Consider the following 25,311-nt stretch of genomic DNA (forward strand, 5'->3'; position numbering starts at 1 on the left):
CCACCCTCTCCAACATCCAGTATTTGACAGACATGAGCAAGAGCTCAGCCACATTGAACTCCACTGAGAGAGGCCTGCAGCCCCTAATGAGACCCTGGTGTCAGCAGCTCCTGGCTGGATGAGTCCCAGCCAGCCACTCTCCACCTGCTGTCTCTCCTGCTCGTCGTCCTCCTGCCTCCTCCCCAGCTTGGATCCTTGTTCAAGAAGAGCAGCCTGGGCCCCTTGTCTTGGGCTGTAGACTGATCTCCCTCAGGGAAGTCCCTTTTCTGAGCATTTGAGAGTCATGAACACTTTCGGTGACCACCCCAGTTTTCACTCTTCCCACTGACTGCCAATTTGCTCCTCCCTCCCTCTAGCCCCCATTATCAGAGGATTCAGGACATCTCTCTAGAGTCCCCACATTCCTCTCTCCCCGGGCCTGTGGAGGAAGGGGCAGCCTCCAGCATGAAAGCTGTCTGCACCTACCACCCTGACCCCATGGCTCATGATGGAGAGTGTGACAGAGACCCCATGTGACAGAGAGCAGCATTCCTGGGTGCTGAACCAGCTGATCCACCCTGTCACCCCGAGAGGCCTCTACTCCCTGCTCAGGGACAGCCTTTTTGTCAGTGGTGAGTGCTCGTGCTGAGCTGGATTGACAGTGATCGTTACTTATGCCTGTTCTGCTTTATTTCCTCTCTAACACGTCAGCCCAGGTTCTGCGTGGGGGACACAGAAACCGTATATGTAAAAACTTTCAACTTACAAATGGAGACTATGTAAATGGATTTGTTGATCCCAATAAAAAAAAAAGTGAACTGTCTCACTATTAATTTTTATATAGATTGCCTGGACAAATGGTAATATCTTGGTTATAATGGGTTTACATATACCATTAAAAATTAGTTTCACTTGTTTATTTTTAGTTTTTTAAATGTCAGTATTTAAAAAAAGTTTAAATTTCATTAGATAGAGTGTGAAATTCTACTGTTGGACAGCACTGTTCAAGACGTGAAAATAAAGCCCAGAGAAAGTGGTTAGGGACAACTTTTCCAAGGAAAGGAGTCAATCTGACCCACGTGGCAAGATGCAGACAACAGTCTCATACACACATACATGCACACACACACACTTAGAAAGCAAGACCAACATCATCATAGAGTTGAACCACTACTTCTCAAGTGGCAAGAGCTTGCAGTCCTACATTGCTCTAAGTGGACGAACCTCAGGAAAGGAGCCAGGAGTCAAGAAAATTTACCAACCAGGAAGATCTAAAACCAGAGAGTAAAGGTCAGGATCTTTGGTGAAGTTCCCAGCGGTGGATTCTGTTAGAGACTCAATACGTTAGCGAGAACTTTGCAAGAAGGGTTGTTACAGAACTCACCTATCCTTTCCTATGTAAAAGTACACAAGTTTCGTAAAGAATACTAGCTCCTGCCAATCAACGAAAAGATGGTAGAACACGAATATCGCCCTTGTAAATCACTCCTGGATTAGTGAGCCAGTCAGGGAACAGATGACAGTGGATTGAGCTGGACCTCATTAGGCTGATTCTGACTTCATGACCATCCTGTGGATTGTCTCATGCCAGGAACTCTAAAACATGCTGTCCCCACCACTCTTTTGCCACCAAGGTCCACCAACCAGACCTTGCTGACAAATGCCCTGGCTGGGCCCCTTCTGACCACACCTGGAGGACTCTCCCCAAATCCTACTCCGTCACGGCGCTCTTCCACCTGCCACTGGCCAGGGAGGCATTTCCTCCAAGGCTGACACTCTGTGTGCCCAGCTCTGGGAATGACACGTCTCCCTCAAGTGAAGAAAAGGATCTGAGTTCAGAGCCTGTGGGCTGCAGCCATTAGGACAAGGCCTGGGGTTTGCTGTCAGACAGAAGAGAACCTGTGGTGGGTGTGGGTCCCAGGGTTCAAGAAGCCCCCGTGATTCCTGGATAGAATCCCAGAAGACGATGCAGGACGGAGGAGGGATGCTTGGGTGTGATTGTCCTTGGGAATGTCCATAGGGAGGCGGATTTGCCATTGGTAATGCCTTCAACAGGGTTGTTCATTCATCGATTCATCCTGTCTCAGGGAGTGCTGTCTACATCCTTCCAGCCCCTAGTCTCCCGTCTGGAGCAAACAGACAGCGTCAGAAGAACATTTACATTTCATTTGTAATGTATGCGTACAGGGCATGCAATGTGCTGGATGTTGCAAGTGTTTTGAAACATTAACTCCTTTAGCAGTCTCCATATCCTCACAAATTAGGTACGCTTATCCTTCTTGCCAACAACAGATGAAGAAACTGAGGCACCAATGAGGTAAGTACTTTGCCCTCTACCAATATCTAGGAAGTGATTGAGGTGGAATTTGAACATAAGTTGTGGCTCCATATTCTCTGCTCTTAACCATGTTCTTTGCTCCCTATGACTTCACACCATGAAGACGTTGGCTCAGTGTATCCATTTTCTTGTTACACCCGGTAGCCCCACTCTTTGATCTCTGTCTGAAAAAGATGCTATTCGCATCAAAACTGTTGCACATACACAGCCAAAATGACTTCTCCCCATATCCCATGTCCTGGAAAATACATAGAGAACATTTCAAAACATTTCTTGCCCAGGCTGGGAGTGCTTCTGGGAAATCCCACTGTTCCTGTAAGAAGCCAAGGGCAGGCTGGGAGCTGTGTCTTAGGGGAAAGGTGAGATCAGGAGATACTATGGGGTTACAAAATGGATGGGGGACCTCAGCAGGAATTGACTTCAGGATCTGGTGGTGTTTCAAGCTGGGTGCTAATTTTCTGGCTTTGGGTGTAGGGGCTGGTGCCGCATTCCAGGGAGAGGCCAGTCTCCCTGTGTTCTTGGGGAAACCAGACCCTTGAAAGCAAGGGAATGAGAATTTCCTTTCACGATGGACTTGGGAGGGGAAACATTCAGCCCAGAAGAGACAGTCATGATCCTGAGGAAACCAGAAGAAGCTGCCTCCTCGTCCGCCAAGCAGAAAGCCCTCCTTCATGGACTCACTTTATCCAGATGAGACCAAGAAGGAGGACATCATGAGATGCCCTTGCAGGTGGGAGACCTGTGACAGTGGAGCCTGTGCCTGGGAGGCTCTGAAAGGCATCATAGGGGTGACATTTGCTGTCAGCAGGGTGCCAGATGAGAGGCACGCCTGCTTGTGTCTGGGAACAGTTTGAGTGTCAGGGAGAAGGCACCGCTGGCGCAGAGGCTCACAGGAAGAAGTGGGTCTGACCAATGTCCGAAAGAGGGCAGTGTAGCTGGAAGGAGCCTGAGAAGAGAGAGGAGGGTAGATGGGGACAGGCAGGGCCAGAGGGCAGGAACTGGCAGACTGTGCTTTTCCCGTCGCTCTCTGATGACACTGCTCTAAGACATTGCACCTAGAAAATACAAATCCTTAACATCTCACAAATTCTGTGTGCCAGGAATGGGGCACATCTTAGCTGGGTGCCTCCGCCTCAAGGTCTCTGTGAAGCAGGGGCTGCGGCTATATTGCGGCTCGACTTGTGGAGGGTTTGCTCCCAAGTTCACTCACATGCATGTTGACGGGGTTTGTTTGGACTGAAAGTCTGAGTTCCTGCCTGTCTGTTGGCCAATCATTCCCTCCCTTCTCTCCTATGGAACATCTTCATAGGACAACTGAAAGCATGCACACTTGCTCCCCCAGTTCCAGAGATATAAGATGCAGAGAGAGAGAGAGATGGAAACAGAAGGAGGGAAAGACGGAGGGGACTAAAGCCAATGAGTAAGAAGGAAGGGCCAGGCTTTTTGTTCTTAACCCTGGGTTGCAGGCCATCCCATCACCTTGGCTGCATTCTATTCAGAAGGCAGCTCCTGACCACTTGTGGTTCCACAAGGACGTGCACAGCAGAAGACAGTGAGCACCAGGAGCCATAGTGGAGGCTGCCCACTACATAGGCCGACACGAGGCACTTGGGTCTGATTCTAAGTCAAACAGGAGACCTTGCAAGGTTTCATGCCAGTGAATGGAAGTATCTGAATTTCCCCTAATTTCCACCTCTTAAAGGTGCAGACCTGGAAATGAGGCCCAGAGGGGCAGTGACTTTCTCAAGGTCACAGAGCTGGAACCCAGTCCTGTTTTGAGGGGTACTCCACACTACATCCCACCCCTTCTTGTCATTCTTTCATCTCTAAGTGTGTGCATCAGACACATGCAAACCAGACCACAGGTGTTGTTGCTATTGTCTCTTCTACACCTGAGGACGTCCCGAGGGAGATATTTCTGGCCTCGTCCCCATTGTGCAGGTTGGGTGATTGAGGAGGCCCTGGGAGGCCCATTGGCATTTCCAGGACACAGAGCTTGTAGGAAAAAAAGAGGTCGGAACTCAGCTGCATGTCCTCAAGCTGGAACCCTGGTTCCATCTCAAGGTCCTGTGTTGGGATCTGTGCTGGCTATTTGTGTACAGTTCTGGAGGTGACATGGGCAAGGAGGGTGAGCAGCCAAGATCCCAGAGAGGTTTTCGGTGGGTGTGATTGAAGAAGGCGCCCAGGTAAGGGAACCTTGAGGAAGTGACCTCACTTCCTTGGAGACAGACCCCAACAGAACTTAGCACACTGGTCTCCAGGCGCCCACATTCTAGACATAGCATCCTATTGAGCCCACTTGAGTGGCGACACTGAAGACAAGAGGATGTTCTCCTGCTGTCTCCCGAGTTGTGGAGGCTCTGGCTTCAGGAAAGCCAAGAAAAAGAGCCTTTTCAGTCACTATAGACACTGGCTTGGCCCTCACCTGCACCGCCTCTGTCCAACTGGCAGGAGGAGCACTCAGGTAACACAGGGAAAGCCAACCGGGTTAGGCCACAACTGGATGCCACCCGCACAACAATTTGAGCCTCCTTGTGTGTCGGAGGGGAGTGAGAGATGGACGGCGGTGCTGAGCGGGGACCCACCCTGGGCAGGAGCCATTTGCTCGGTGTTGGAAGCCTGGCAGTGTGTCGTGTCCCCAGCCTAGGTGGTGGCTAGCAGGATGGGAGAGTGGGTGCTGGGAACCAAGCTCCTCTACCCATAGGTTAGTCCCGAGCCATCCAGGTGTCATCTCATTCCCTCCCTGGCTAGAGGTCTATGCAGATGCTGCTCGGTACCTGATCTGTGCTGGGGTTTCCTCCTGTGGCCAAGTCGAGGCAGGCCCCTCAGACCTCCCGGCCCGGCTCTCGGGCACTGTCTTTGCAGAGCTGCACGCAGGAGGTGGTGGAAGAGCTGACGGATGGCTTCGGGTACTCCATCTCCCTGGACAGGGACCAGCTGCACCGCGCCACCATCAATAACCAGGGCTGCTCTGAGGTGAGAGTGGGCACGGAGGGGTCTTCCCACCCAGGCCCCTGAGATGACCAGGGCCGGCCCAGAATCCAACCTCAAACTGCCGTTCTCCTGGGACCCTAACAGGGCTGTCCCCCATGAGTGTCCCACAGTCCCATTCCCAAAGGAATCTGGACTTCCGCTCCTCCCCACCAGCTGCATAGGAGGGTAGGAGGGCACTCTTTGCATTTTCCTAGGAAGATTAGAGAAAACGTTGATGTCGTTGTCACTTCCCAATAGGCCCTGAGTATCTTTGAATTTTGCCTTTTTTGGAAAATGAAACCTCGATAACAAGGGTCTCCAAACTCCCTTTAATGTAAAAGAAATAACCATCAGCGTGTTTGAAAGTCAAAGGGATTCTCAGAACGTGTCACTGCCCTGTACACTGTTTCCAGACCTGGGAGGGGTGAGGTGGCCACATAACATTTCCCTCCAGGTCAGGGTCTGATGAAGCCTCAGGCAGTTACAGGGGATGTCCCTCAGCCCTCACTTTGGGCGGTTCTCAGTTCTGAGCCACAGGACCTAGAGAAGCCACTTGGCATGCCTAAGCCTCTGTTCTCCTCTCTAGAGAGGGGTGTCTGTTGAGGATTCACTGGGCTGGTGCTCTGCACAGACGGAGGTCTGTTGTCCCTCAGCGAGCAAATGGCCTTGAGGGAGATCAATGTGGAATCCTTCGCAGGACCAAAGTCAGATTGTGCTTTGAGAGCCCAGAACTTTGCTGAGTTGGGACCCCTGTCTCTCCTGTCGCACACGTCTGGGAGGGGCTAGGAGTTCCTGGGTCAGCTGCAGACCCTGATAACGCTGGTGGTTGGCAGTGGTGACCCTGACTCTGTGTCCCTCCTCGTCCCACCCAGAGTGAAGATGAGTCCACTCTGTCTGTCACTGAGGCCTGCAGGATGCGTGCCCTCCGGGCAGGCATGATGCAGAGGCTCTCAGAGACTGTGCTGCCAGCCTTCCCCAGCAGAGTCCTCCGCAGTGTCATCACCTCCCTCTGCAGCTACTCAGGCTCCAGCACAGCCCACCAGGTGCTGGACCAGCTGTTTCCCAGGTGACTGCCCGCCTCCTCCTCAGCACAGTGGTGACTCTGCCCACTGCCAGCTGTGTGTCTTGCCTTGGGAATGTCACCGCATCTCTCTGAGCCTGAGTTGGCTCCTCTGAAACGTGGGGTGGGAGAGGATGAACTTGCTAGGCTTCTCCCAGGGATGAATGGGATCAGCCCTCCAGGTGCTGCCCTGGTGCCCGGCTCTGCAGAGAGGGTGGTGGGCCATGCTGTGGTTGCTGGTGGTGATTATTTCTCTGTCCCCCACGGAAAGTAGTCTTCCTCTCCCTTCACTGGCTTGTGGCTTTTTGAGTTTGGAAAAGCACCTGGAGAGCACCCTGTCAAGGAGTTTGAGATGCCATCCAGCTGGTCCTGGTGCTTGTCCTTGGTGTAGCCACTTAGGGATCTCTAGGGCCACAGAGGGGCCACAGGCCCACTCAGACACCCGGGGTGGTTCTGGTTGGAGGTCATTCAACAATGTCTATGAAGGACCTACTCTGAGCAGGACTTCTGGACACACTAAGTGTCACTCAGTGACTGAAGCAGACAGCCTCCCTGGCCCTCCCCTCTAATCTGAGAGTCAGACAGTCACACTTGACATCATTCACAGGTCCCATCTACCCTCCATCCCGGGCGATGCCCTCATCCCCTTTGGGACACATGGAGGCAGCTTGGCCCATTGCGTGCGGGATGCTGGAGGACAGGACCACCTCCCAAAGTGAGTGGTCTTTGGGTCGAGAAGGAGGGCCTCCTGTCTCTAGCAAACAGGGTGTGGGGAGAGGATGGAGGCTGTGGCCGGGTCAGGCCTGGGAGAACCCTGCATCTCACCCATCTTTTGATCCCCATGGGAGGGCTGAGTTCTGGTGGCTTCCACTCCGGCAGGACTGGACTCAAAGAGAGCTGTGCATGGGTCCCAGGCCCCTTGAGAATTGGAAGGGAGGCTGGGCTGCGTTGTCCCCAAGAGACCCACTCCCAGCAGAGTCCCAGCCCCTCCTGCCTCCCTTTCTCCACATCCACACCTTGTGAGCACCACCGCCAGGTCCATAGTAGGAGGTGTGTGAGCAAGCTGCTCCCAAGTCTGCTGGAGTCTTCATTCCAGTGGCCCACATTCATGCAGGGCTTGGGTGGGCTCTGTCCAGACCCTTGGGGAGGAGAGTATCGGTGGGAACAAGAGACTCTCACAGACTCTGTGTTCAGCCTGCTGGATGAGCAGGCCTGCCACAGCCAGGACAGCCAGCCAGGGCTCAGGGCTGGGATGGGGCCCTCCTCTGGAGGGGGAGGGTCTGGCAAAGGGGCGCAGATGCTAACAAGAGTGCCTTGGGAGGACGGTGTTTAAGGAAAGGCCAGGCCACTGACTCTCTGGCCCATCTGCCTCCACGCAGTGCTATCTATTTCCTGCTGGGAACTTGGCTGGGCCAAGGGCAGGATTGCAGGGAGCCCCTGCGGTTTCCCTCTTGGACCCTGCAGCTGGCCACTCTGCACGTCAGCTTTGGTGGCTCCCACGTGGAGGGCCATGCCTACCTTCTGCCAGGCCACCTGGAGCATCCCAAGGCCATTGAGGCCGAACGGAAAGGTGAGGGGACTGGAGTCTGGGAAGACTGTCTGTGTTGAGGTTCATGGGCTAGCGTTCCCTTAGAGGCAGTAGAGCCCTTCCTATCTTTGGAAAGGCACAGAAACTGTCAGGTGTGTGGGTGCAACTTTCTCTTTATCCTGCTCCAGAGCCAGCTCCAAAGCTCCTGCCACTTCCAGAGCCAGAGCCAGTGCCAGCCCCCGGGCTGGAGCCAGCTGCACCTCCAGTCTCACCACGTGTGGTAGAGCTGGAGCCAGCAGCCCCTGAGTCGGCCACTCCAGGACCAGAGCAAGGGCCACCATTAGAGGCAGCCCCAGAGCCCAGCTGCCCCCGGGCCGTGACCACCGAGGACCAGCTGCGGGAGGAGAAGCTGAACATCTTGGACTTCCCTCCCCAGCTGGTGGCAGAGCAGCTGACGAGGATGGCTGCGGTGAGCAGAGGAGCTCACGGGGCGGGTGGCCCCTGCCTTCCCGGTGCCATGAGCCGCCCCACACCTGCCATTCCCTGCTCGGGATTCCGATGATCTGGGTCCAAATCCCTGCTCCCTCCCTTATCAACACTGTGACCTGGGCAGCTTTCTTTCTCCCCAAGCCTTCGCTGTCCCCTAGAGAACAGGGGACAGTAGAGATGGACACTCAGAGCACCTGCTGTACAGGGTGGCTGTGCCGGTGAATGAGGTGGGAGAGAGTGGAAGGTGGGCAGAGTCTGGCCCTTTGGTGGGGGATGGGCACTCACTGAAGTGCTGCCAGGTCCTTGGGTGGATCCCCCATCTGTGCAGGTGGCCCGGACAGCCTCAGCACTTAGCAGGAAGGTGATGTGTATTGACTCCAGTGGAGACAGTCAAACAAAGCCGGGGGTTGTCCCTGCCTCAGGGGGAATGTGCATGGGAATGGGGAGTGGGACCCGAGGGGCACTGGGATGGGTGGATGATGGCCCTTCTGGTGGGCATGTGTGGGCTGCCTTCTGGAGCTTGGAGGAAGTGAGACGGGGCTGGGAGCAAATGTCCCCTCCCTTCCCCACAGTACTGTGTCCGGGGTCATCCTGGACTGGGTGCATTCAGTGGACACAGACAAAACCCAGGGACTCCCACAAGCCTCAGGCCACATGCTCTGCTTCCTGAGCTCCAGTTCTGATCTCACCCTGCTGGGCCTATGGGGGACTGTGGACGCCGAGCTGGGGTGCGGCAGGACCGGGTGACACTCCGAATCTTCTGCAGGAGCTGTTCAAGACGTTGGTGCCCGCCCACTGCCTCGGCTCCATCTGGTCCGAGTGCGACAACAGGGAACGAGAGTACCTGGCACCCACTGTCCGTGACAGTGTGATGCACGACAACACCGTGGCCAATTGCATCCTCGTCACCTGCCTTGGGGACCCCAGCATGACAGCGCGGGACAGGGCCAGGGTGGTTGAGCTGTGGATCAGGGTGGCTGAGGTAAGCCTTGGCACACTCTGTCTGGATGCGTGGGAATTGCCTCTTGTTTCTCAGCTCTCAGGATTGAAGTCTGGGGTCTTAGTCCCTGGACTGTCCCTTGACCCTCATGCCAGGGCCACGTTGACCTTGACTTGAGGTCCCAGTGGGGACAAGCTCACTTCCTCCCTTGTGTTGAGCTACAAATCCTTGTGCCTGGCAGTGTTACTCATCGGGTGGCAGGTGTGCCCTCCCTGGCTTCCCTGGGCATGTGTCTCCTCCAGGACAGGGGAAGTCCGTGAGGGGACAGAAACCAGAGGCAGCAGAGCTTCAGCTCCCCCTCACGGCTCCATCTCTTCGCTTCCCCAGGAGTGTCGAGGCCTCGGGAACTTCTGTTCCCTCCACACAATCCTTTCTGCCCTGCAGAGCCCTGACATTGCCCGTCTCCAAGACACCTGGGGACAAGTTTCCAGGTGGGTAGTGGGTGGTCTGCTCTCCAGCCAAGCACCATGAGGGTGAGGTGGCCCAGGCAGCCTGATTTGGGCCGGCATGTCCCCCAAAGTCAGCTGAGACCACCTGGGAGACAGCGAACGCCGGGCACAGGGACTGACCTGGGTGCTGGGTCTCTGAGTCTCTCAGCGCCCTTAAGCCAGCTGTTCCATCCCAGGGATTCATTTCCTTCCAGACCAGATCCTGGCTTGAGCCCAGGTGGAGATTCTCAGGTGTTTCCTTTGCAGCAACAGAAGCCTCTATGCAGCTGAAACCAACACTGTTCCAAAGAGATCTGTTTGGGACATCTGGGAATGGAGGCCCCAAGGGACAAGAGGAGAGGCCCCTCCGCAGTCCCATGGGGACCTTAGAGCTCAGAACACCCCAGTGAAATCCCTCATCCAGGCCCCAGGCAGTTTGGATCTGCTGGGTTCTCAAACAAATGGGATTTGCCTTCAAGCATCCCACAGTTTTTCTTGCTTGCTTGCTTTCTTTCTTTCCCCACCCCGCAGGGAGAGTTCTCGAACCTGGAAGAAGTGGGTCAGGAGAGAGAAACGCGTCAGCAGGGAGCTGCTAGTGCAGGTAACCTGGAGGCTGGAGATCTGGAAGGAGGCCAGAAGGAGAGGGGAGGGGAGCATCCTGAGGGGATCCTAGGAGGTGAGGCTATGGCAAGGCTTGGCCCAGGCTGGGGGTCAGAGAGCCCTGTGAGGGTGGGGCAGGCCGGGGCCACTCGGCCAGGTCCCCCAAGACACCCTGCCCTCCCCCTCCCTGTCTGTTCAGCTGGGGTCTGGACGCACCCCTGGAGTCCAGAGGTCGGGGCCTTGGTCAGATTTGGAGCCAGGGCTGGGGTGAAGGCAGCGGGGACAGGGCCTGTAGCTGGCACGGGGAGCAGCCTCTCCCAGTGGGTCCTTGAGCCAGTCACTGCCCCTCTGGGGGCCTCCGTCTCCTCCTCTGGGAAGTGGAGGGAACTGATCAGTGGTGCAGGCCTCCCAGCGAGGTGCTACCATCCAAGGGAGGACAGGAACGCAAGGAGATTTGTGCCGGCTCCTCCTCGAGAGGTGAGGGGAGAGCAGTGATGACACGCAGATGACTCTGAGTCCTCAGGAGACTCCTGGAAGCAGGTGACGTTCTCCTCACACTTTTCAGCTGAGGAAAGAGGGCCAGGGAGGCCTGGGCAGGCCCAAGGTCACACAGGGCTGAGTCCTGGAGCTGGGACTGGTCTAGAATCAGAGCACCCTGGAGGTGGGAGCAGCAGAGGCAGCAGGGGACTGGAGCCGATGGCCAGGGTCTGAGATCAGGGGCCTTGGGGGACATGCAGAGGGGAGTATGGGCGCACTGACCCTGTCCTCGGCCCCGACAGGAGGCGACCTCCGTGTTAAAGACTGCAGAGAGGGCCCGCCAGGGAGCCCAGGAGAGGCAGCGGCAGCAGGTGAGGGTGACTGTGGGGGAGGGGCCTAGGAGTCAGAGGAGAGGTCTCCCAGCTGGAGACCTCCCTCAGGAGAGGGGCCTTCCTCCTCAGGCGAATCTGCTGTGGCTGCCAAGCATGACGGGCCTGCAGTGGCAGTGAGCAGGAGGAGGCCTGGAAGGGCTGGCAGCAGGGCAGATTTGGGGTGGGGAAGGGCAGGGGCCACTGCCCCTGGGAGGGGCCAACAGCCAGCCCTGGGACTTGACTGATGGAGTTTGGTGTTCCTGGCGGGGAGCGGGGGAGGGAATTGTGTGTGTTGGGGTGTCCCGAGGATCCTAGGCTGCTCTGTGTGGGAGCGTGGGGTGGGCAGGAGGCTGGGCTGAGGGGTTTCAGGGGAAGGTTCATGGGGGCACCTGAGAGCGGGAGCTCATCGCCATGCCCATCCCGATGGCGGCACAGGGTGTCGTCCCCTCCCTGGTGACGTTCTTCCATTCCCTGGAGCTGCTGGACGCTACGATGGAGGATTATGTGGAGGTGAGTGAGCCCGGAGGTGGGTCCGGGGGCTCAGGCTCCTGAGGGTGGGGAGGAGAGAGTCCTGTCCTGAGCCCTGAGCTCTCTGCGTTTGGCAAAGGTCCTCTCAGCAGGGCCTCCAGCCTCGTGTGGGAGTTGGGGTGTCAGGCCCATCTCCCCAGTGGGTGATGCAGGCTCTGCATAAGCCACCGTCCAGGTTCCCTGGGCTGATGAGGCTCAGAGCTGCCTGACTGTGTGGCCGCAGGAGGTGGTGTCTGAGCTGGACTCAGCGTCTCCCTCTGGCCCTGCCAGTGAGGGAAGAGAAGTCGGGTCCCTCCCAGTCAGGAAGCACATCAGAGGCTGAGCTGTCCCTTCCTGCCTGAGGCCTGAGTCTCCCCACGTGTCATCAGAGAGGGTTGGGTCACAAGGTCTGTTGCCTCAGTTGCTCTGCGCCCCCTGCTCTGGAGCCCAGAGACTGGCCCAGGTCCAAGTCCGGGCTCTGGATGGGCCTGCCCACTGGCAGTAGTGCAACATTGCAAGAGGTGTGGACGGGGGCTAGTGCTGGCCCCAGGGGGCTGTTTCTGATGGACTGCGGCTGTCTGCTTTCCAGGGCAATGTGCTCAACTGTCGGAAATGGAATGAGGTAAGCGGCTGCGGCCTCCCGGTGGGGAGGGTGGGGGTTGGAAATCAGAGACCCCCCCGCAGTGGGCAGGACCCCCTCTGGCCCAATCCCCAGGGTGGAACATTTATTTGCACACTTCGATATACAGAGCTAGGGATCCTATGGCATTGGCGGGTGGGGGAAGGGCTGGCATCAAAGACTCCTTCCTGGAGGAGGAGCTATTTTGGGCCAAGTGTGAGAGCAGGCAAGCCCTGACTGGAATCGCAGGGAGGGAGGGCTCCCAAGTGGGCAAAGGCCCCAGACTGGCCCCTTGCCCCCTTCCTCACCCCCTCCACGAGCCCTGCAGGGTCCCCCACTCAGGCCCTGTGGGCATCCTGTGCTTGCTCTGTCCTAGCAATTCAAACTGATGGACGAGATCGAGCTGCTCCAGGAGGCTGCAAATCTGTACACCGTGCAGCCCGACGAGCACTTTGGGGCCTGGTTCCAGGCCGTGGAGCCCCTGAGCAAGGAGGAGAGGTGAGTCGGGTCAGGAGTTGGGGGAGGGCAGGGCAGCCTCTCTCTGCCGACCAGCTCCAGAGCCCATGGCCGTTGCTCCATGGTCAGCCCCTGATCTGACTGCATGGCGACCCCTGGGGCCCTTCGACCCCAGCTGCTGGCAGGCTCCAGGATGCACATGTGATGTGTGGCTCCTGAGAGCTCCCAGCTCCGCTCTGTCCTGTAGCTACAGCCTGTCCTGCCAGCTGGAGCCCCGATACCACTGGGTCAGAAAGATTCGACTCTTCTTCAAAGGCAAGAAGAACCGCTCAGGCCAGAGTGAGTGTCCAGACCGGCAGTGGCTGAAACCATGGGCTCAGGAAACATTCAGGCTGAGCGTGGGCCTGGGGAGGCAGACAGCTGGCCCTGGGTTCCAGCTCCACTGCTGAGCAGTCCCGTCCTGGGCGATTGCACTCACGTTTCTGGGACTGGTTTCCTCCTCTGTGAAGTGGGTGACGCTAAATATCAGCCCCTGTGTCAGGGACAGATGGGGTGCTGTTGGCTGACTGAGCACTGAGCACAGGGCTGGAGCACAGAGCGCAGTGGGGGCCAGGATGGGGTGTGCACTGTGGTTCCAGGGCAGGCCGCTCAGGAAATGCCTCTCTTTCTCCAGACACCAGACCCCCAACCAAGGGCCCAGTGGTGGTGGTCGATGACCCTCCTGAGACCAGCTGAGCTACAGCGGGGACACAGCGTTGATACTCAGGGTGCACAGGGCCACCTCCCCTGATTCTGATGAGGAGAACTTTGTGATCCGTTTCTTGGGGTCCCCTGTTGGCCACGAGGGAAGGCACCAACCCCTCTTCCCCCTCCCCCCTTTTGCCCAGCACCTATTTCCCTATTTGGCGGGGCCATATTTTGTTGTCAATGGTAAATGCTCCGTTTGAGTATTATATTAAATTGTTGCTTCTTTCTAATCCTGGGAGTGGAGGTGTGAGTCTTTCGCTCGCAGCGCTCATGGAAACCAGATCCAGAAACTCACATTCCTCCTCGAATTTAGAAATCTCCCAGAGTGAGCGGCTCAGTTTATGTGGAGAAGGGAGAAGTGCCAGTCCCCTCCCTGGCTACTGAAGGACGTGCCCAAGTGCCCCTCCCGCCGAGGACAGGATCATTGCAGTGTGGTTCACCCTGTCCAGGAGCAGAGATGGCCCCTCCGACCTCTTGGGACTAAGCGGTTGGAGGCGTTTTCTCAGGCAGAGCCACAACCACTAAGCTGGGCGTGTCTGTCAAACTAGCACGTGCCTGTCCCTAGCACACGTCCTGCCCAGGACAGTGGCTGCCTTTCGACACTCTGCCGGAAGAGGGAACATTTTCCCGGTTTCTCTTGCACACAGATTAGGACCTTGTTTTCTGATTCAGTCTCCGCAATGGCTTCAGCTCTAAGTGGGGAAAATACCGTCAAAAGCTCAAAACGTGCACATAGAGAGGACGAGGCCAGAGGAAGGTCCTGTGGACATGGACCATGGGCAGGCAGGACTCTTCCTTCTCGGGCCCACTAGGGGCTCCCTGTTCACCTCTGACCTAGACTGGATCCCCCTGGGCTTCTGGTCCCTGACTCCGAATACCATTTCCTGCTTGTTGCCTATCCAAGGGGAAAGCTGTGGGATGCAGCTTTTAGGGCCTCAGCCAGGTCTCCCTCCAGAAACCTAGTGCTCCCTGTGAGCTAGGATTTTCAGCATCTCTGCACTTCTGCATACAATTGTATCTTGGGTCAGAAATTCCCTAGATGCCCCCAGCCTTTCTCATCATCATCCTGACCAGGAATGACCCTACAGTCTCCCTGCTGCCAAGGGTGACTTCTGGGCCTGTGTGCTTCCCAGGCCCGTGGTGTCGGACAGTCCCAAATTTACACAATCTGGAGTATTTTTAGTGATTTTCCTAAAGTCGTTGCTTTGCCTGAGCCCAGCAAGTGTGCAGCCCCTCGGCTGGCTGTGTTCTTTCCACAGTCTTGTGCTGTGGTTCTGTCATGGGGATGTGTGCCTTTCCTGTTGGGAGCTTTGAAAGAGGAGGCCTAAGAAGGGTGTGAGTTGGGGGTCCCGCGGAGAATGTCAGCAACCTGATGATCTGTGGATGTGCGTGGACACAGCCTTACCAAGGGAAATGCTGAAATGCTTCCCATCTGGGTGCTAAACAGACACTGCTCTGAGCTCAACAGGAGCACCGGGTCCAGAAGCAGGAGCGAAAGCGTGACCACCCACCCTTTGCAATGTCGTCCCTTGGAAAGAGCCTGAAAGACAAGGGCAGGGTGAAGCGCTTGGCACTTCTGAGTTATCCCCTCCTTCCTGGTGGCTGCAAGTGTCACTCAGACACAGGCAGGCTTGGCTCTGCCAGGGAGGCTGTCTCAGCACAGCGGGAAGCTGAGGATCAATCCTGGTCCCCGGCAGCCCAGGTCTTTGCTGATGCGGCACAGCCACCCAGCAAAGAGACTTGCCAGAGGAAGGTGGGGAAGGCTGTCCAGTCCCTCGGAGGAGAAAGAGTTGTGGCAGGTCCCAGGGCTAGCCCAGGGCTGGGATGAAGGCATGGGTGTCCCAAGAGAGTCTCCTCCGGGACTGGGGTGCTCCTGAGAGCCGACCTGGCAGGTAGCAATATTTAGTTTGTTGTGAGAGTACAGCTGTGGACACAGGAGGCACCATTCATCCCATCTTTGGGTTTCCAAATTGGAAGTAGGTTGTGGAAGTCCACGAGGAAAGAAATTAGCAAATCTGGATGAAATGTTTCTTGTTCAAGGCACACAGAAGTTACCAAAACTGGCTTCCTAGGAGCTTAGGGGAAGAGAAAGTAACAATGTGAGTCCCTTGAAATGCCTCAGGTGAATATGGTGTTGGCAGGAAATGCTCAAAATGTTTGAGGAACTGGTAAGCTGGGTGCCATTTAAACTATTCCAGGTCTAAGGTGGGGATGGATGCTTGCATCTTGGCTTCCAGTGCAAGCGAAAACAAGGCCACTTTGGGATTCAACTCAGTCTTTCCAAAGTGGTCGATGAGACGGCGTTTGTACTCCTCACTCACGGACCTCGAGAACTTCTTGCTGTGTGGTCCATGCACAGATGCATCTTCCATTTATGGGAGCTAACAAAAAATCTGTCCAGTTGACAGCCATACCATCCAGCCTAATGCCGTCTCCCCCCACTCACAGTGCCCTGAACACCCGTCTTGCTGATTTGGACATGATTTGCCTCATCACAGTGAGAGAGCCATGCCAGGGGGTTCTAGAGCCCCGGGAACCATGTTCACACCCCCTCTATCTGCCAAAACAGGAGCATCTCTGGACGGGTAACCTGAGTCCAGAACCCTGCCTTTCTCTAGGCTTGGCTTAGGATTTGTCCCTGAATGGCATGACTCGACCATTCTCCTGAATGCTGCCCCCTGGCTTAGGTGTGTCTGGAAGAATTACCAGCATAGACTGGCCTTTCTTTCACCCTTGAGGAGACCAACGAGAACGCCCCTCGACTTGCCAACCTGCCCCTGGGTTTCGATGTCTACCAGGCCTGTCCCTGTGATGCCAAGACCTTGGAGAGCACACTGTTCTGGCTCTGTGGAGGGAATCGGACTCTCCCTAACTACAAGCGCCGGACTACAGCAAATCCGTGGCCACTGTTACAGGAACAACTTCAGCAGTGTCAGCCGAGGTCGGAACCCTTCTGGAGCTCTCCAGAAGCCCCCAGGTAAGAGGGTCTGAATGCTGGAGAGAGAGATTCTGGTCTTCCCCCATGCCTTTCTCTCAGCCAATCACAGAGAAAGGCAGAGCTCTACATAAGTCCTCCCAGGGACCTCCTCCCATGGGGAGTTTGTTAACTGGGTTGGGAAGGAAGACCACGGTGAAGGAGAAGTGCCGTTGAAACACTGAGACTCAGCCCAGACTCATGCTCAAGGCCAAGGCATCCACCCCACAGCTCCTGGGAATATTGGCTGAGGACAGCTCACAGCTCTTTCCCTCACAGGACATTCCCACAGCATAGGGAAGTGCCTAACCAGAGGATGCAGCCCTCTCCAGGGACAGCCAGGGGCCCATGTCTGGCAGATAAGAGAGTAAGAAGCCTGGTCCCCTTGTCTCAATTTGGGACAACACCAAAGGGCCATCCCAGCTCCAGAGATCCCTGAGGGTTGGCTGAGACCCAGTGGCAGCAGGCTTGGGCTTCAGCTTCTCCTGCGACCATCTCTGCTTTGCTACCTTCCCATAGGGATATCTCTCCAGAACACTTCCATACACTTTCCACATGCAATACTCCCCATCAGACTTAGAGTCTCTTGGCAGGGCCCTGATATGTGACAAGCAGCCGTCAGCAGACACGACTTCTGACCATAGCAATATGAGATTCGGGAAATTCTGCTTTGGGAGAATCACCCTTTAGACAATCTGAGAGGGTAGGTCATCGTAATCTTCAGGACAACCTTAGGTAATGCTCTGGTAAGAAATTAAATGCAATGATTAAGAAATCCATGACTCAAGATGTATTTCTCCTCAGATTTACATCAAACATTGGTCGCCGGGGTGAAGGGGACCCTGCTTCCCAAGTCTCGTTGGGCAAGGCTGATGGAGACCCTATGACCTTGTTGCTACACCATCTGAAACTCACGCCTTCTTCCATTGCCACTGAAGGACACAAAGAGCACCTGGGGCCTTACACACCCTCCTTTCTCCTTTGGCCTAAAAGTGATGCCTTGGGCAGAAGTAGCCGCACGTCCATTCGAAAACCAAGAGGGCTAGGAAACCTAGTCTTCTGTGTGCCAGAATGAAAGGAGAACTGGATGCAGTCTGCCACGCTCTTTCTCTACACCAAAGCAGACAGTCGCTCTCCCTGTCACATACAGTGTTCCCTCGCCCTGTTTCCCCAGGAGGACATCCGAAGACCCACTGAACTCAGGATCTCTAGAAGATCCTTAGGCTAACAGATCCAAGTGTTCAGTGGCCACACATGACAAACACTGCAGAACTTTCAGGGTTGGATCAGAATATCCCCTAAAGAAACTATCACCATCGATTGCAGTCAGCATCCCCCAGAAACGCTGGGGAGGGGGAGAACCTGATTTCCCTAGTTGTCACGTCATAATATTCCAAATGGTAAGTTTTCTGCCAAAAGTCCCAGAGCATACAAAGAGACAAAGAAGGATGGCTCCTACCTAGGAAAAATCTAAGAACAGATGGGGCCCCTGAGGAAGCCCTCAGGGGCGAGCACACAAAGCTTTCTCTGGTTGTTGCTGTTCACATTCCTGTGTCGAGCCTCTGTCTTCCTAAGTAGCAATATGCTGAAAACCTCTGTTTCAGGGTCAAGACAGAGTCAGAGGCCATGGATGCCGGAAATGGATTTGTCTCTTTTCTTCTGTCTTTGTCCGGGACTGTACCTACTGCCTCATCTCGATTTACAGGGAAAACCTGGGAAACCTACCCAAACAAGTGTGTTTTGGTTCCTGCAGGCAGAATACGGAAAATATTGCAGTTATTTTGGGTGAGGAAACTCAACTTCGTGGAGCCACTTTCCACCTCAAGGTGAATTTTGTTTAGAAAAAATTAAACATAGAGTTATCAATGACCTAACACGTTCATTTGGGATTTTCTGGCATGGAGGGCTGTGGCATCTGATCCGAAGGTCCGACTGTGGACCACATTTCCCAAAGGCCAAGGGGCAGAGACACGCAGCTTCTCTGTTTCCAGTAAAAAAAAGACTCCATTTCCCAGCAGGCAGCGGGCAGGAGAGGCGCAGCTCCAGGCGTTTGTGAGCAGGCAGTTGGCCAGCCTGGGCTCCGCTCCCACGGGGGCCGTCCTGTTGGCCACGCCTCCCAACACGCGGTGCTCCCGAGCTGGCACAGCCTCTGCTCACACTGCTCCTCGCGCTCCTGCTGTCACCCCTCTCAGGGCGGCTCGACTGCCCCGCCCCCTCTGTGGCCACGCCCCCTGCTCGTCACGCCCCCCCCTCGCCCCGCCTCCCCGCTCTGCCTGTCACTCAGACTTATGCTCTCTGGCCTTCCCCTGTGAGGCTGCAGGCTGCAGCCCCGGCTCCTCTGTCTCCGCGCCTCCCCGCTCGCCCCGCCTCCTCACTCGCTCCGCCCCCCGCCCCTGAGCCAATGGGGAAGCCCCAGACGTCCGCGTCAGGCGTGGCGGTGCCACCGTGTGGAGCCGGTGAAAGGGGCTGCAGGTTCAGACCGGCGTGAGGGGCGTGCCTGACGCGGAGAGCCGGCAAGCTGGGGCCTCGCGGGCGTCCGCGACGATCCGGTTCCCCTCAGCCCAGTGCGCGCGGGGCTGTCCCGTCCAGGCCTCGTCCCTCCTGGGCGGGAGCGGCCGGTCCAACGCGCGCCGCGTCGGGCGCTCGGCCGGCGGAGGACGGTCTGTGCCGCCCTGGCCCGCGAGGCCCCCGGGGTCCGTGCGTCGCTTCCGCGGGGAGCCCGGGCGGGAGCGCTTTGACGGGGCTCCGCGGAGACGAGGAGGCCCTCGGAGGACGGCGGGCAGGGCCGCAGCGGGGCGGGAGGGCCGCTCCGAGGGGAGACGCGCCCTGAGCCCGGGCACGGATCCCCGACAGCCTTCCGGGCGGCGGCGCGGCCCTGGCCCGCCGTGTCCGCTGAGGCCTGCGGGGCGCTGTCCTCGAGGGCCGGGGCGCGGGGCTCGCGGGCTGCACAGGGCTCCTCGGGGCCTCCGTCCCCTCCGTCCCCGCTCCCCAGCGATGGCGGGGCCGTCCTGGCGGCTGTCTGAGGCTCAGAGAGGCAGCCTGCTGAGCTCCCCGCTCTCAGGGGCTCGAGGGAGGGACAGCCGGCTGAGTCCGGGCGGAGGGAGCGGGAGGCCGCCTGCTTCTCTACCTGCCTCCCCGCGACTCACCTGGTTGTGTCTTGCCTGGTGTGGACGCCTCCCGTCTCCCCACAGCTCCCTGTCCTGGAACGACCTGGACGCCCTGCTTGGCTGTGGGAGGGCGGTGGGTTGGGGGACGGTCGAAGAGCCTCCTGAGTTCTTGTTCTTGTTCTCTGTTTTACTGGGATCGCCTGTCGAGGCTGAAATTCGCAAGCGTCGGAGGAAACACAGGGCAGCATTTCTTTGTAGGAGTTCAGAGCGACAGCCCCTTGCTTTTGAGGCCATGCTGAGCAGGATGGTTTGGGGAAGGATTTGGTCTATGATCATAAAGCAGTTGCAGAGGGAAGCAGAGGTATTTCCTGTCACCATTGGGTCCTGCTGCTGTTTATGCTGTTGCAACTGGCGTGTCGTGATTGGCATTAAGTTTCTGAGTAGATGAGGCGATGTTCCTCTGCTCCCTGGAGAAGGGAAGGTGTCTCGGGAGGTCGCTTAAAGGCTTTCTCTGCAGAAGGGGCCGCAGGTGGTGTTCTCTGCCTCCTGACGGTGCTGCTCAGATTCTGGGTCGGCACAGTGACCAAACTTTTGGACTTAATAACAGGTCACCATGTGAAGCACTCCTGTCCCTTCAGCGCTAGCATCTGCGTGAACAATCTGCACGGATATTTACAGGGTAACGGCTTGCTGTTGTGTTCAGCGCTGCAGCAGTTGTGAAGCCAATGAGATGATGCAGGGCTGTGTCAAGCGTAGAACCTGGCTGACAGCAAGTGAGAAAGGACCCAGGAGGGGCCATCTGACCTTCGTAGAGGCGTGACTTCCAACACGATGACTCGTCCACGGAGGAAGGTGGATCGGTGCTCTCAGGCTGTTCTGTGATGACATCCAGGTGAGCACAGCATTTTCACAAGTGCTGAGGGGACGTGTGATGGTGTGAGGGAGCCTTTTTATTGGCAGTTACTTTGGGGGCATCACTAGGGAAAATAAGTTAGAGAGAATGTAGTAACACCAAGTGCTGCCAGTACAGACTGATTCTGGAAGGAAACTCGGGAATCAAACTTCTTTCTCTGTTTTGTCTTTTCCAGTGTCTGTGCTTCATCACGGGACCTTCATTCCTCAGTAGTATTTCCGTCTTTCATGGTTTATTCTTTGTCTCCCATTTTGGGACTGTCTGTTTATCCTCCTTCAATAGTTTGTTTTTGCAGTCATTAAAAAAATCTTTTTTTCCCCAGCAATTGATGTATGGTAGGCACTAAATCTTATTCTGGATATTGAGTAATGACTAAGACACTGTTTATTCTCACAAGGCACTCATTGGCTACACATGATGGGAGATGTAAAAAAACTGTAATATCCAGAGGTGACATTGAACTCTGGTGAAGTCTATCCAAAGAAGTTGACTCTTCAGTGAGAGTCTAGTGAAAGCTTCACAGACAAGCTTGTGACTGCGCTCAGCCTTGAACAAGGTGTTGGAATTCTCCCAGGTGATCGAGAGGTGGGAGCACTCCAGGATGAGCCGGGAGAGGAGGACATTTAGGGGATAATTAGACTGGAAGGTGTGTGTATAAAATTGCAATACGACATTGTAATTGTAATGCAGATTATTCCTATCTGACCAATACTGCATAGCAGAGGGTGGGAAATGAGCCTGGTCCAAGAGAACACAGTCAGGTTAAGAAAGAGCCTTATATTTTGGCCACAGGATTGTGGTTTGATTCTGAAATTAGTGGACGGTAAGTACAGGTTTCATGTGAGGGGACAGCCGTGATCAGGTCTGCTCTGTGGAAAAGTCACCCAGGTCAATGTGAGGAACAGACTGTTGCTGCTTTCCAAGTGTAAGAGAGACTGAGGGACGGAAACAGCACGGGAACCCTGGGAGTGGAAGGAGAGGAGCGGGTCTCTGAGGGGTGAAAAATAACGTATCCCAAAATTCCGATTAATTTTTCCATTAAGTAGTGAAGTTTTACTAGAAACAATGCCAGAAATGTTATATTCATTATTTAAATCTCCCAGAAACTATGAATTTGGTATCATTATCCTATTTCATGAAGAATGTGACTGTAGTGACAGTGCTTGTGCAGGGCACATAATGGAGTCTGGAGACATGTTCAGAACTCATGGTTTCCAGGTATTTTGCATTTCGCTAGTACTCTGATTTTTAATTCACTTTATTTTTTGAACAGTTGTACAGTTACAAAAACTTGCTGTGATAGTACAGAGAGTTTCCCTCAGCTCCGTTCGCAGTTTCTACTCTTATGAACACATCCTGTCTGTTATCCTACACTACATTTAGTCCTTTCTGCCTAGCCTCCCCTGGCTGTGACAGGTTCTCGGGCTTTCCTTGTTCTTGAAGAACTTGGTAGTTTTAGGGAGTAATGGTCAGGTGTTTCGTAAAATGTTCTCCAACAGAATTTGTCTGTTTTATTCTCATGATTAGATTGGGATTATGGATTTGGGGCAAGAAGATCAGAGAGGTAAATTGCCATTTTCATCTCATCATTTCAAGGGTCCATGCTCTCCCTGTGACTTCCCCCCATTGATGTTAATGTTGGTCACCTGGCTGAGGCAGCATTTCTCAGATGTCTCCCCTGCGCAGTCACTCTGTCCCCTCTGTCCACACCGTGCCCTTTGTAGGGACTTTTGTCTGTGCAGCCCGCGCCTAAGAAGCGGAGAGTTAGCCTCGACCTCCTTTAGAGCAGAATGTCCGAGTGAATCATTGGTATTCTCCCACACAGGAGATTTGTGTCTTTTCATTTCCTTATTATTCAGTTATTTACATTGGTACAGTATTGATATTCATACATTCTCCTGATTATAATCCAACAACTTTATTTATTTTGTTGCTCAGGTTGTTCCAGCTTTGGCGATTGAGAGCTCCTTCAGTTAACCGATGTGTCCCTTTGGCGTCCCCCCAGCATTCTTGGCTTTTTTTGAGTAGCATTTCATGACTTTCTTATGTTGAATGACACTTTAGTCTCATTTTCTTACATTTCCTTCCCGAATCCTAGAATTGGTTATTTCTACAAGGAACCCTGTTTCCTTTTGTTGGACTGTGGTATTAGAATTAAGACCTGGGTACCAGGTGTGTTTGCAGCTGTCAGGGCATTAGGTTCTTTCAGCGGACATAGCAGGGAAATATATCTGTGTGTAGTAGCCTGTGTGTATTCAAACACCTATAAATATATCTATACACAGCCTTCTGTGTCTATATTCAGCTAAAGTAAGTTCACACTGATGTCTCCAACTCTATCACCACGTGGATTACTCTAGCCTCTTCTCCTTGCTTATCTGTAAACTCCTACTCCAAATAATAACCTTGTGCCCACTGTTCACTGTCCATTTACTTATCTGCTCATTTTCAGTCCACATGGATAGAAGTATCAGCATTGTTAACAATACCCCCCCGGGTCACAACTTTATCAGCTACAATACAGTGCATCTGCACAGTTTCTTTCATCTTCAGTTTTACAGACTCGACTCACTTCCCAAATTACATATTTCTGCACCTTTTCACCCACTCCCTTCATTCAGACTGTTTCATACATTTGTAATACAATTAGATTTTTTCCACAGTTTTCATTCACTTCGGGAATTTTCTTGGACACATACGTGGCTTTTTGCTTGCACACATTGTTTCACTCTCTGTGCTGTAAAATTCAGAGTTTTGATAACTATCTAAGGTTTTGTCCATATTTACAGTATTATGCAGAAGAGTTTCACTGCACTAAAAAATCCCTTGTGCTTTATCCATTCGACTCTCCTTCCTCTTCCATGAAGACCGTGCTACTACTGACATTTTATTGTCTCTATACATTTGCCATTTCTAGAATGACATAAAATTGGTGTTCTACAATAGCCTCTTCAGATCGCTTCTTTCACTTAGAAATAAGCGTTAAAATTCATTCATGTCTTTTTGTGACTTAATGCTTTGTTTCCTTTTATCACTAAATAATAATAATCCATCTTATAGCCGTACCCCGGTTCTTTCTCCACTCACCTATTGAAGAACATCTTGGTCATTTCCAGTGCTTAGAAAGTATAAATAAAGCTACTATCTATATTAGCCCACAGGTGTTTTGTAAACCTATTTCCAAATTACTTGGGTAAATACCTAAGAATGCAGTTGCTGGATTGTGTGGTAAGACTATGCTCATCTTTGTAAGAAACTGCCAAACTGTCTTCTGATATGGCTGTACCATTTTGCTTTCCAGATCGCAATGAATGAGAGTTTGCTTTGCCCCACATCCTCACGTGCAGTTGGTATTGTCAGTTTCCTGCATTTATCAGTTCTAATAGGTGTGTAGAAGTGTCTCATTGAGGTTTTATTTGAAATTCCCGAATGACCTGTGGCGGTGGTTGTCTGTCCTCAGGCTCGTTTGCCATCTGTATGTCTTCTTTGGTGAGGGATATATTCAGGTCTTTTGCCCATTTTTCAATAAGGTTGTTTATTTTTTTGTTGTGGTTGACTTTTTTTTTTGAAGATTTTATTTTTTCCTTTTTCTCCTCAAAGCCCCCCAGCACATAGTTGCATATTTCTCATTGTGGGTTCTTCTAGTTGTGGCACGTGGGACACTGCCTCAGCGTGGCTTGATGAGCAGTGCCATGTCTGCACCCAGGATTCGAACCAATGAAACACTGGGACGCCTGCAGCGGAGCACGCGAACTTAACCACTCGGCCACGGGGCCAGCCCCCTGTTGTGGTTGACTTTTAAGAATTCTTTACATATATCTTGGACATATTTTCTTTATCATATATCTGTTTTGCGAATATCGTCTGCCAGTCTGTAATTTGTCCTTTGACTCATCGATTTTGCCTTCCACAAAGCAGGAGTTTTTAATTTAATAAAGTCTAACTTGGGGCCGGCCCGCTGGCACAGTGGTGAAGTTCACGCACTCCACTTCGGCAGCCTGGGGTTCACAGGTTCGGGTCCTGGGTGTAGACCTACACACAGCTTGTCAAGCCATGCCGTGACAGCATCCCACAGGCCAAATAGAGGAAAATCGGCACAGATGTTAGCTCAGGGTCAACCTTCCTTACCAAAATAATAAATAAAGTCTAACATCAGTTTTTTTCCATAGATTACATTTTCAGTTTGTATCTTAATAACATAATTCCAGATTCGAGTCCACTTAGAGTTTGCTGCATAATCTTTTTAGAAGTTGTATTGTTTTGCATTACGTTTAGATCTCTGTTCCATTTTCTAAAAGTTTGTGAAAGTGTAAATTCTATATCTATGTTCATTTTTGTAAGAGCTTTAATGAGGTGCAATTGATAGAAAAAGAACCTGACATATCTAATATGTACTATTTGATGACTTGCCCCCCCATATCAACTGACAAATATGTATAAATTTCTCCTTTAGCCTGTGACAGGGTGGATCACATTGATTTGATTTTGGAATGCTGATACAACCTTGCATACCTGAATAAATTTCCTCTTTGTCCTGGTGTATGATTGTTTTACATTGTTGGCTTCAGTTTTCTAATATTTGTAGAAGACAGTAATTGCTCATTTCTGAGACTTGCTGTTCTCAAGTTTTCCCTACTTTTAAACTCTAGTTTTGCTTTTAGGGTACTGCTGGGCTCATAAGATGAGTTGGAAAGTGTTGTCTCTGGTTATATTTTCTGGAACAGATTGTTGGGAGCACGAGGTTT

General features: G+C 53.6%; 1 protein-coding gene and 1 long non-coding RNA gene across 2 annotated transcripts; both read left to right on the forward strand.

The window, feature by feature from the left end:
• Positions 1–10,976: 10,976 nt before the first annotated feature.
• Positions 10,977–13,800, forward strand: LOC139044971 (ral guanine nucleotide dissociation stimulator-like). The gene is made up of 6 exons (XM_070506568.1): positions 10,977–11,243; positions 11,679–11,753; positions 12,340–12,372; positions 12,746–12,867; positions 13,073–13,164; positions 13,499–13,800. Exons 2-6 carry the CDS (start codon positions 11,736–11,738, stop codon positions 13,558–13,560), a joined length of 327 nt encoding a protein of 108 aa, XP_070362669.1. The 5' UTR covers positions 10,977–11,243; positions 11,679–11,735; the 3' UTR covers positions 13,561–13,800.
• A 5,148-nt stretch (positions 13,801–18,948) lies between these two features.
• On the forward strand, positions 18,949–25,286 carry LOC139044817 (uncharacterized). Its single transcript, XR_011502081.1, has 3 exons — positions 18,949–20,545; positions 20,742–21,212; positions 22,505–25,286. It is a non-coding gene; the product is annotated as an uncharacterized lncRNA (long non-coding RNA).
• The last annotated feature ends 25 nt before the right edge of the window (positions 25,287–25,311 follow it).

Source organism: Equus asinus, chromosome 3 (genome assembly GCF_041296235.1).
Source record: "Equus asinus isolate D_3611 breed Donkey chromosome 3, EquAss-T2T_v2, whole genome shotgun sequence".
Taxonomy (NCBI): domain Eukaryota; kingdom Metazoa; phylum Chordata; class Mammalia; order Perissodactyla; family Equidae; genus Equus; species Equus asinus.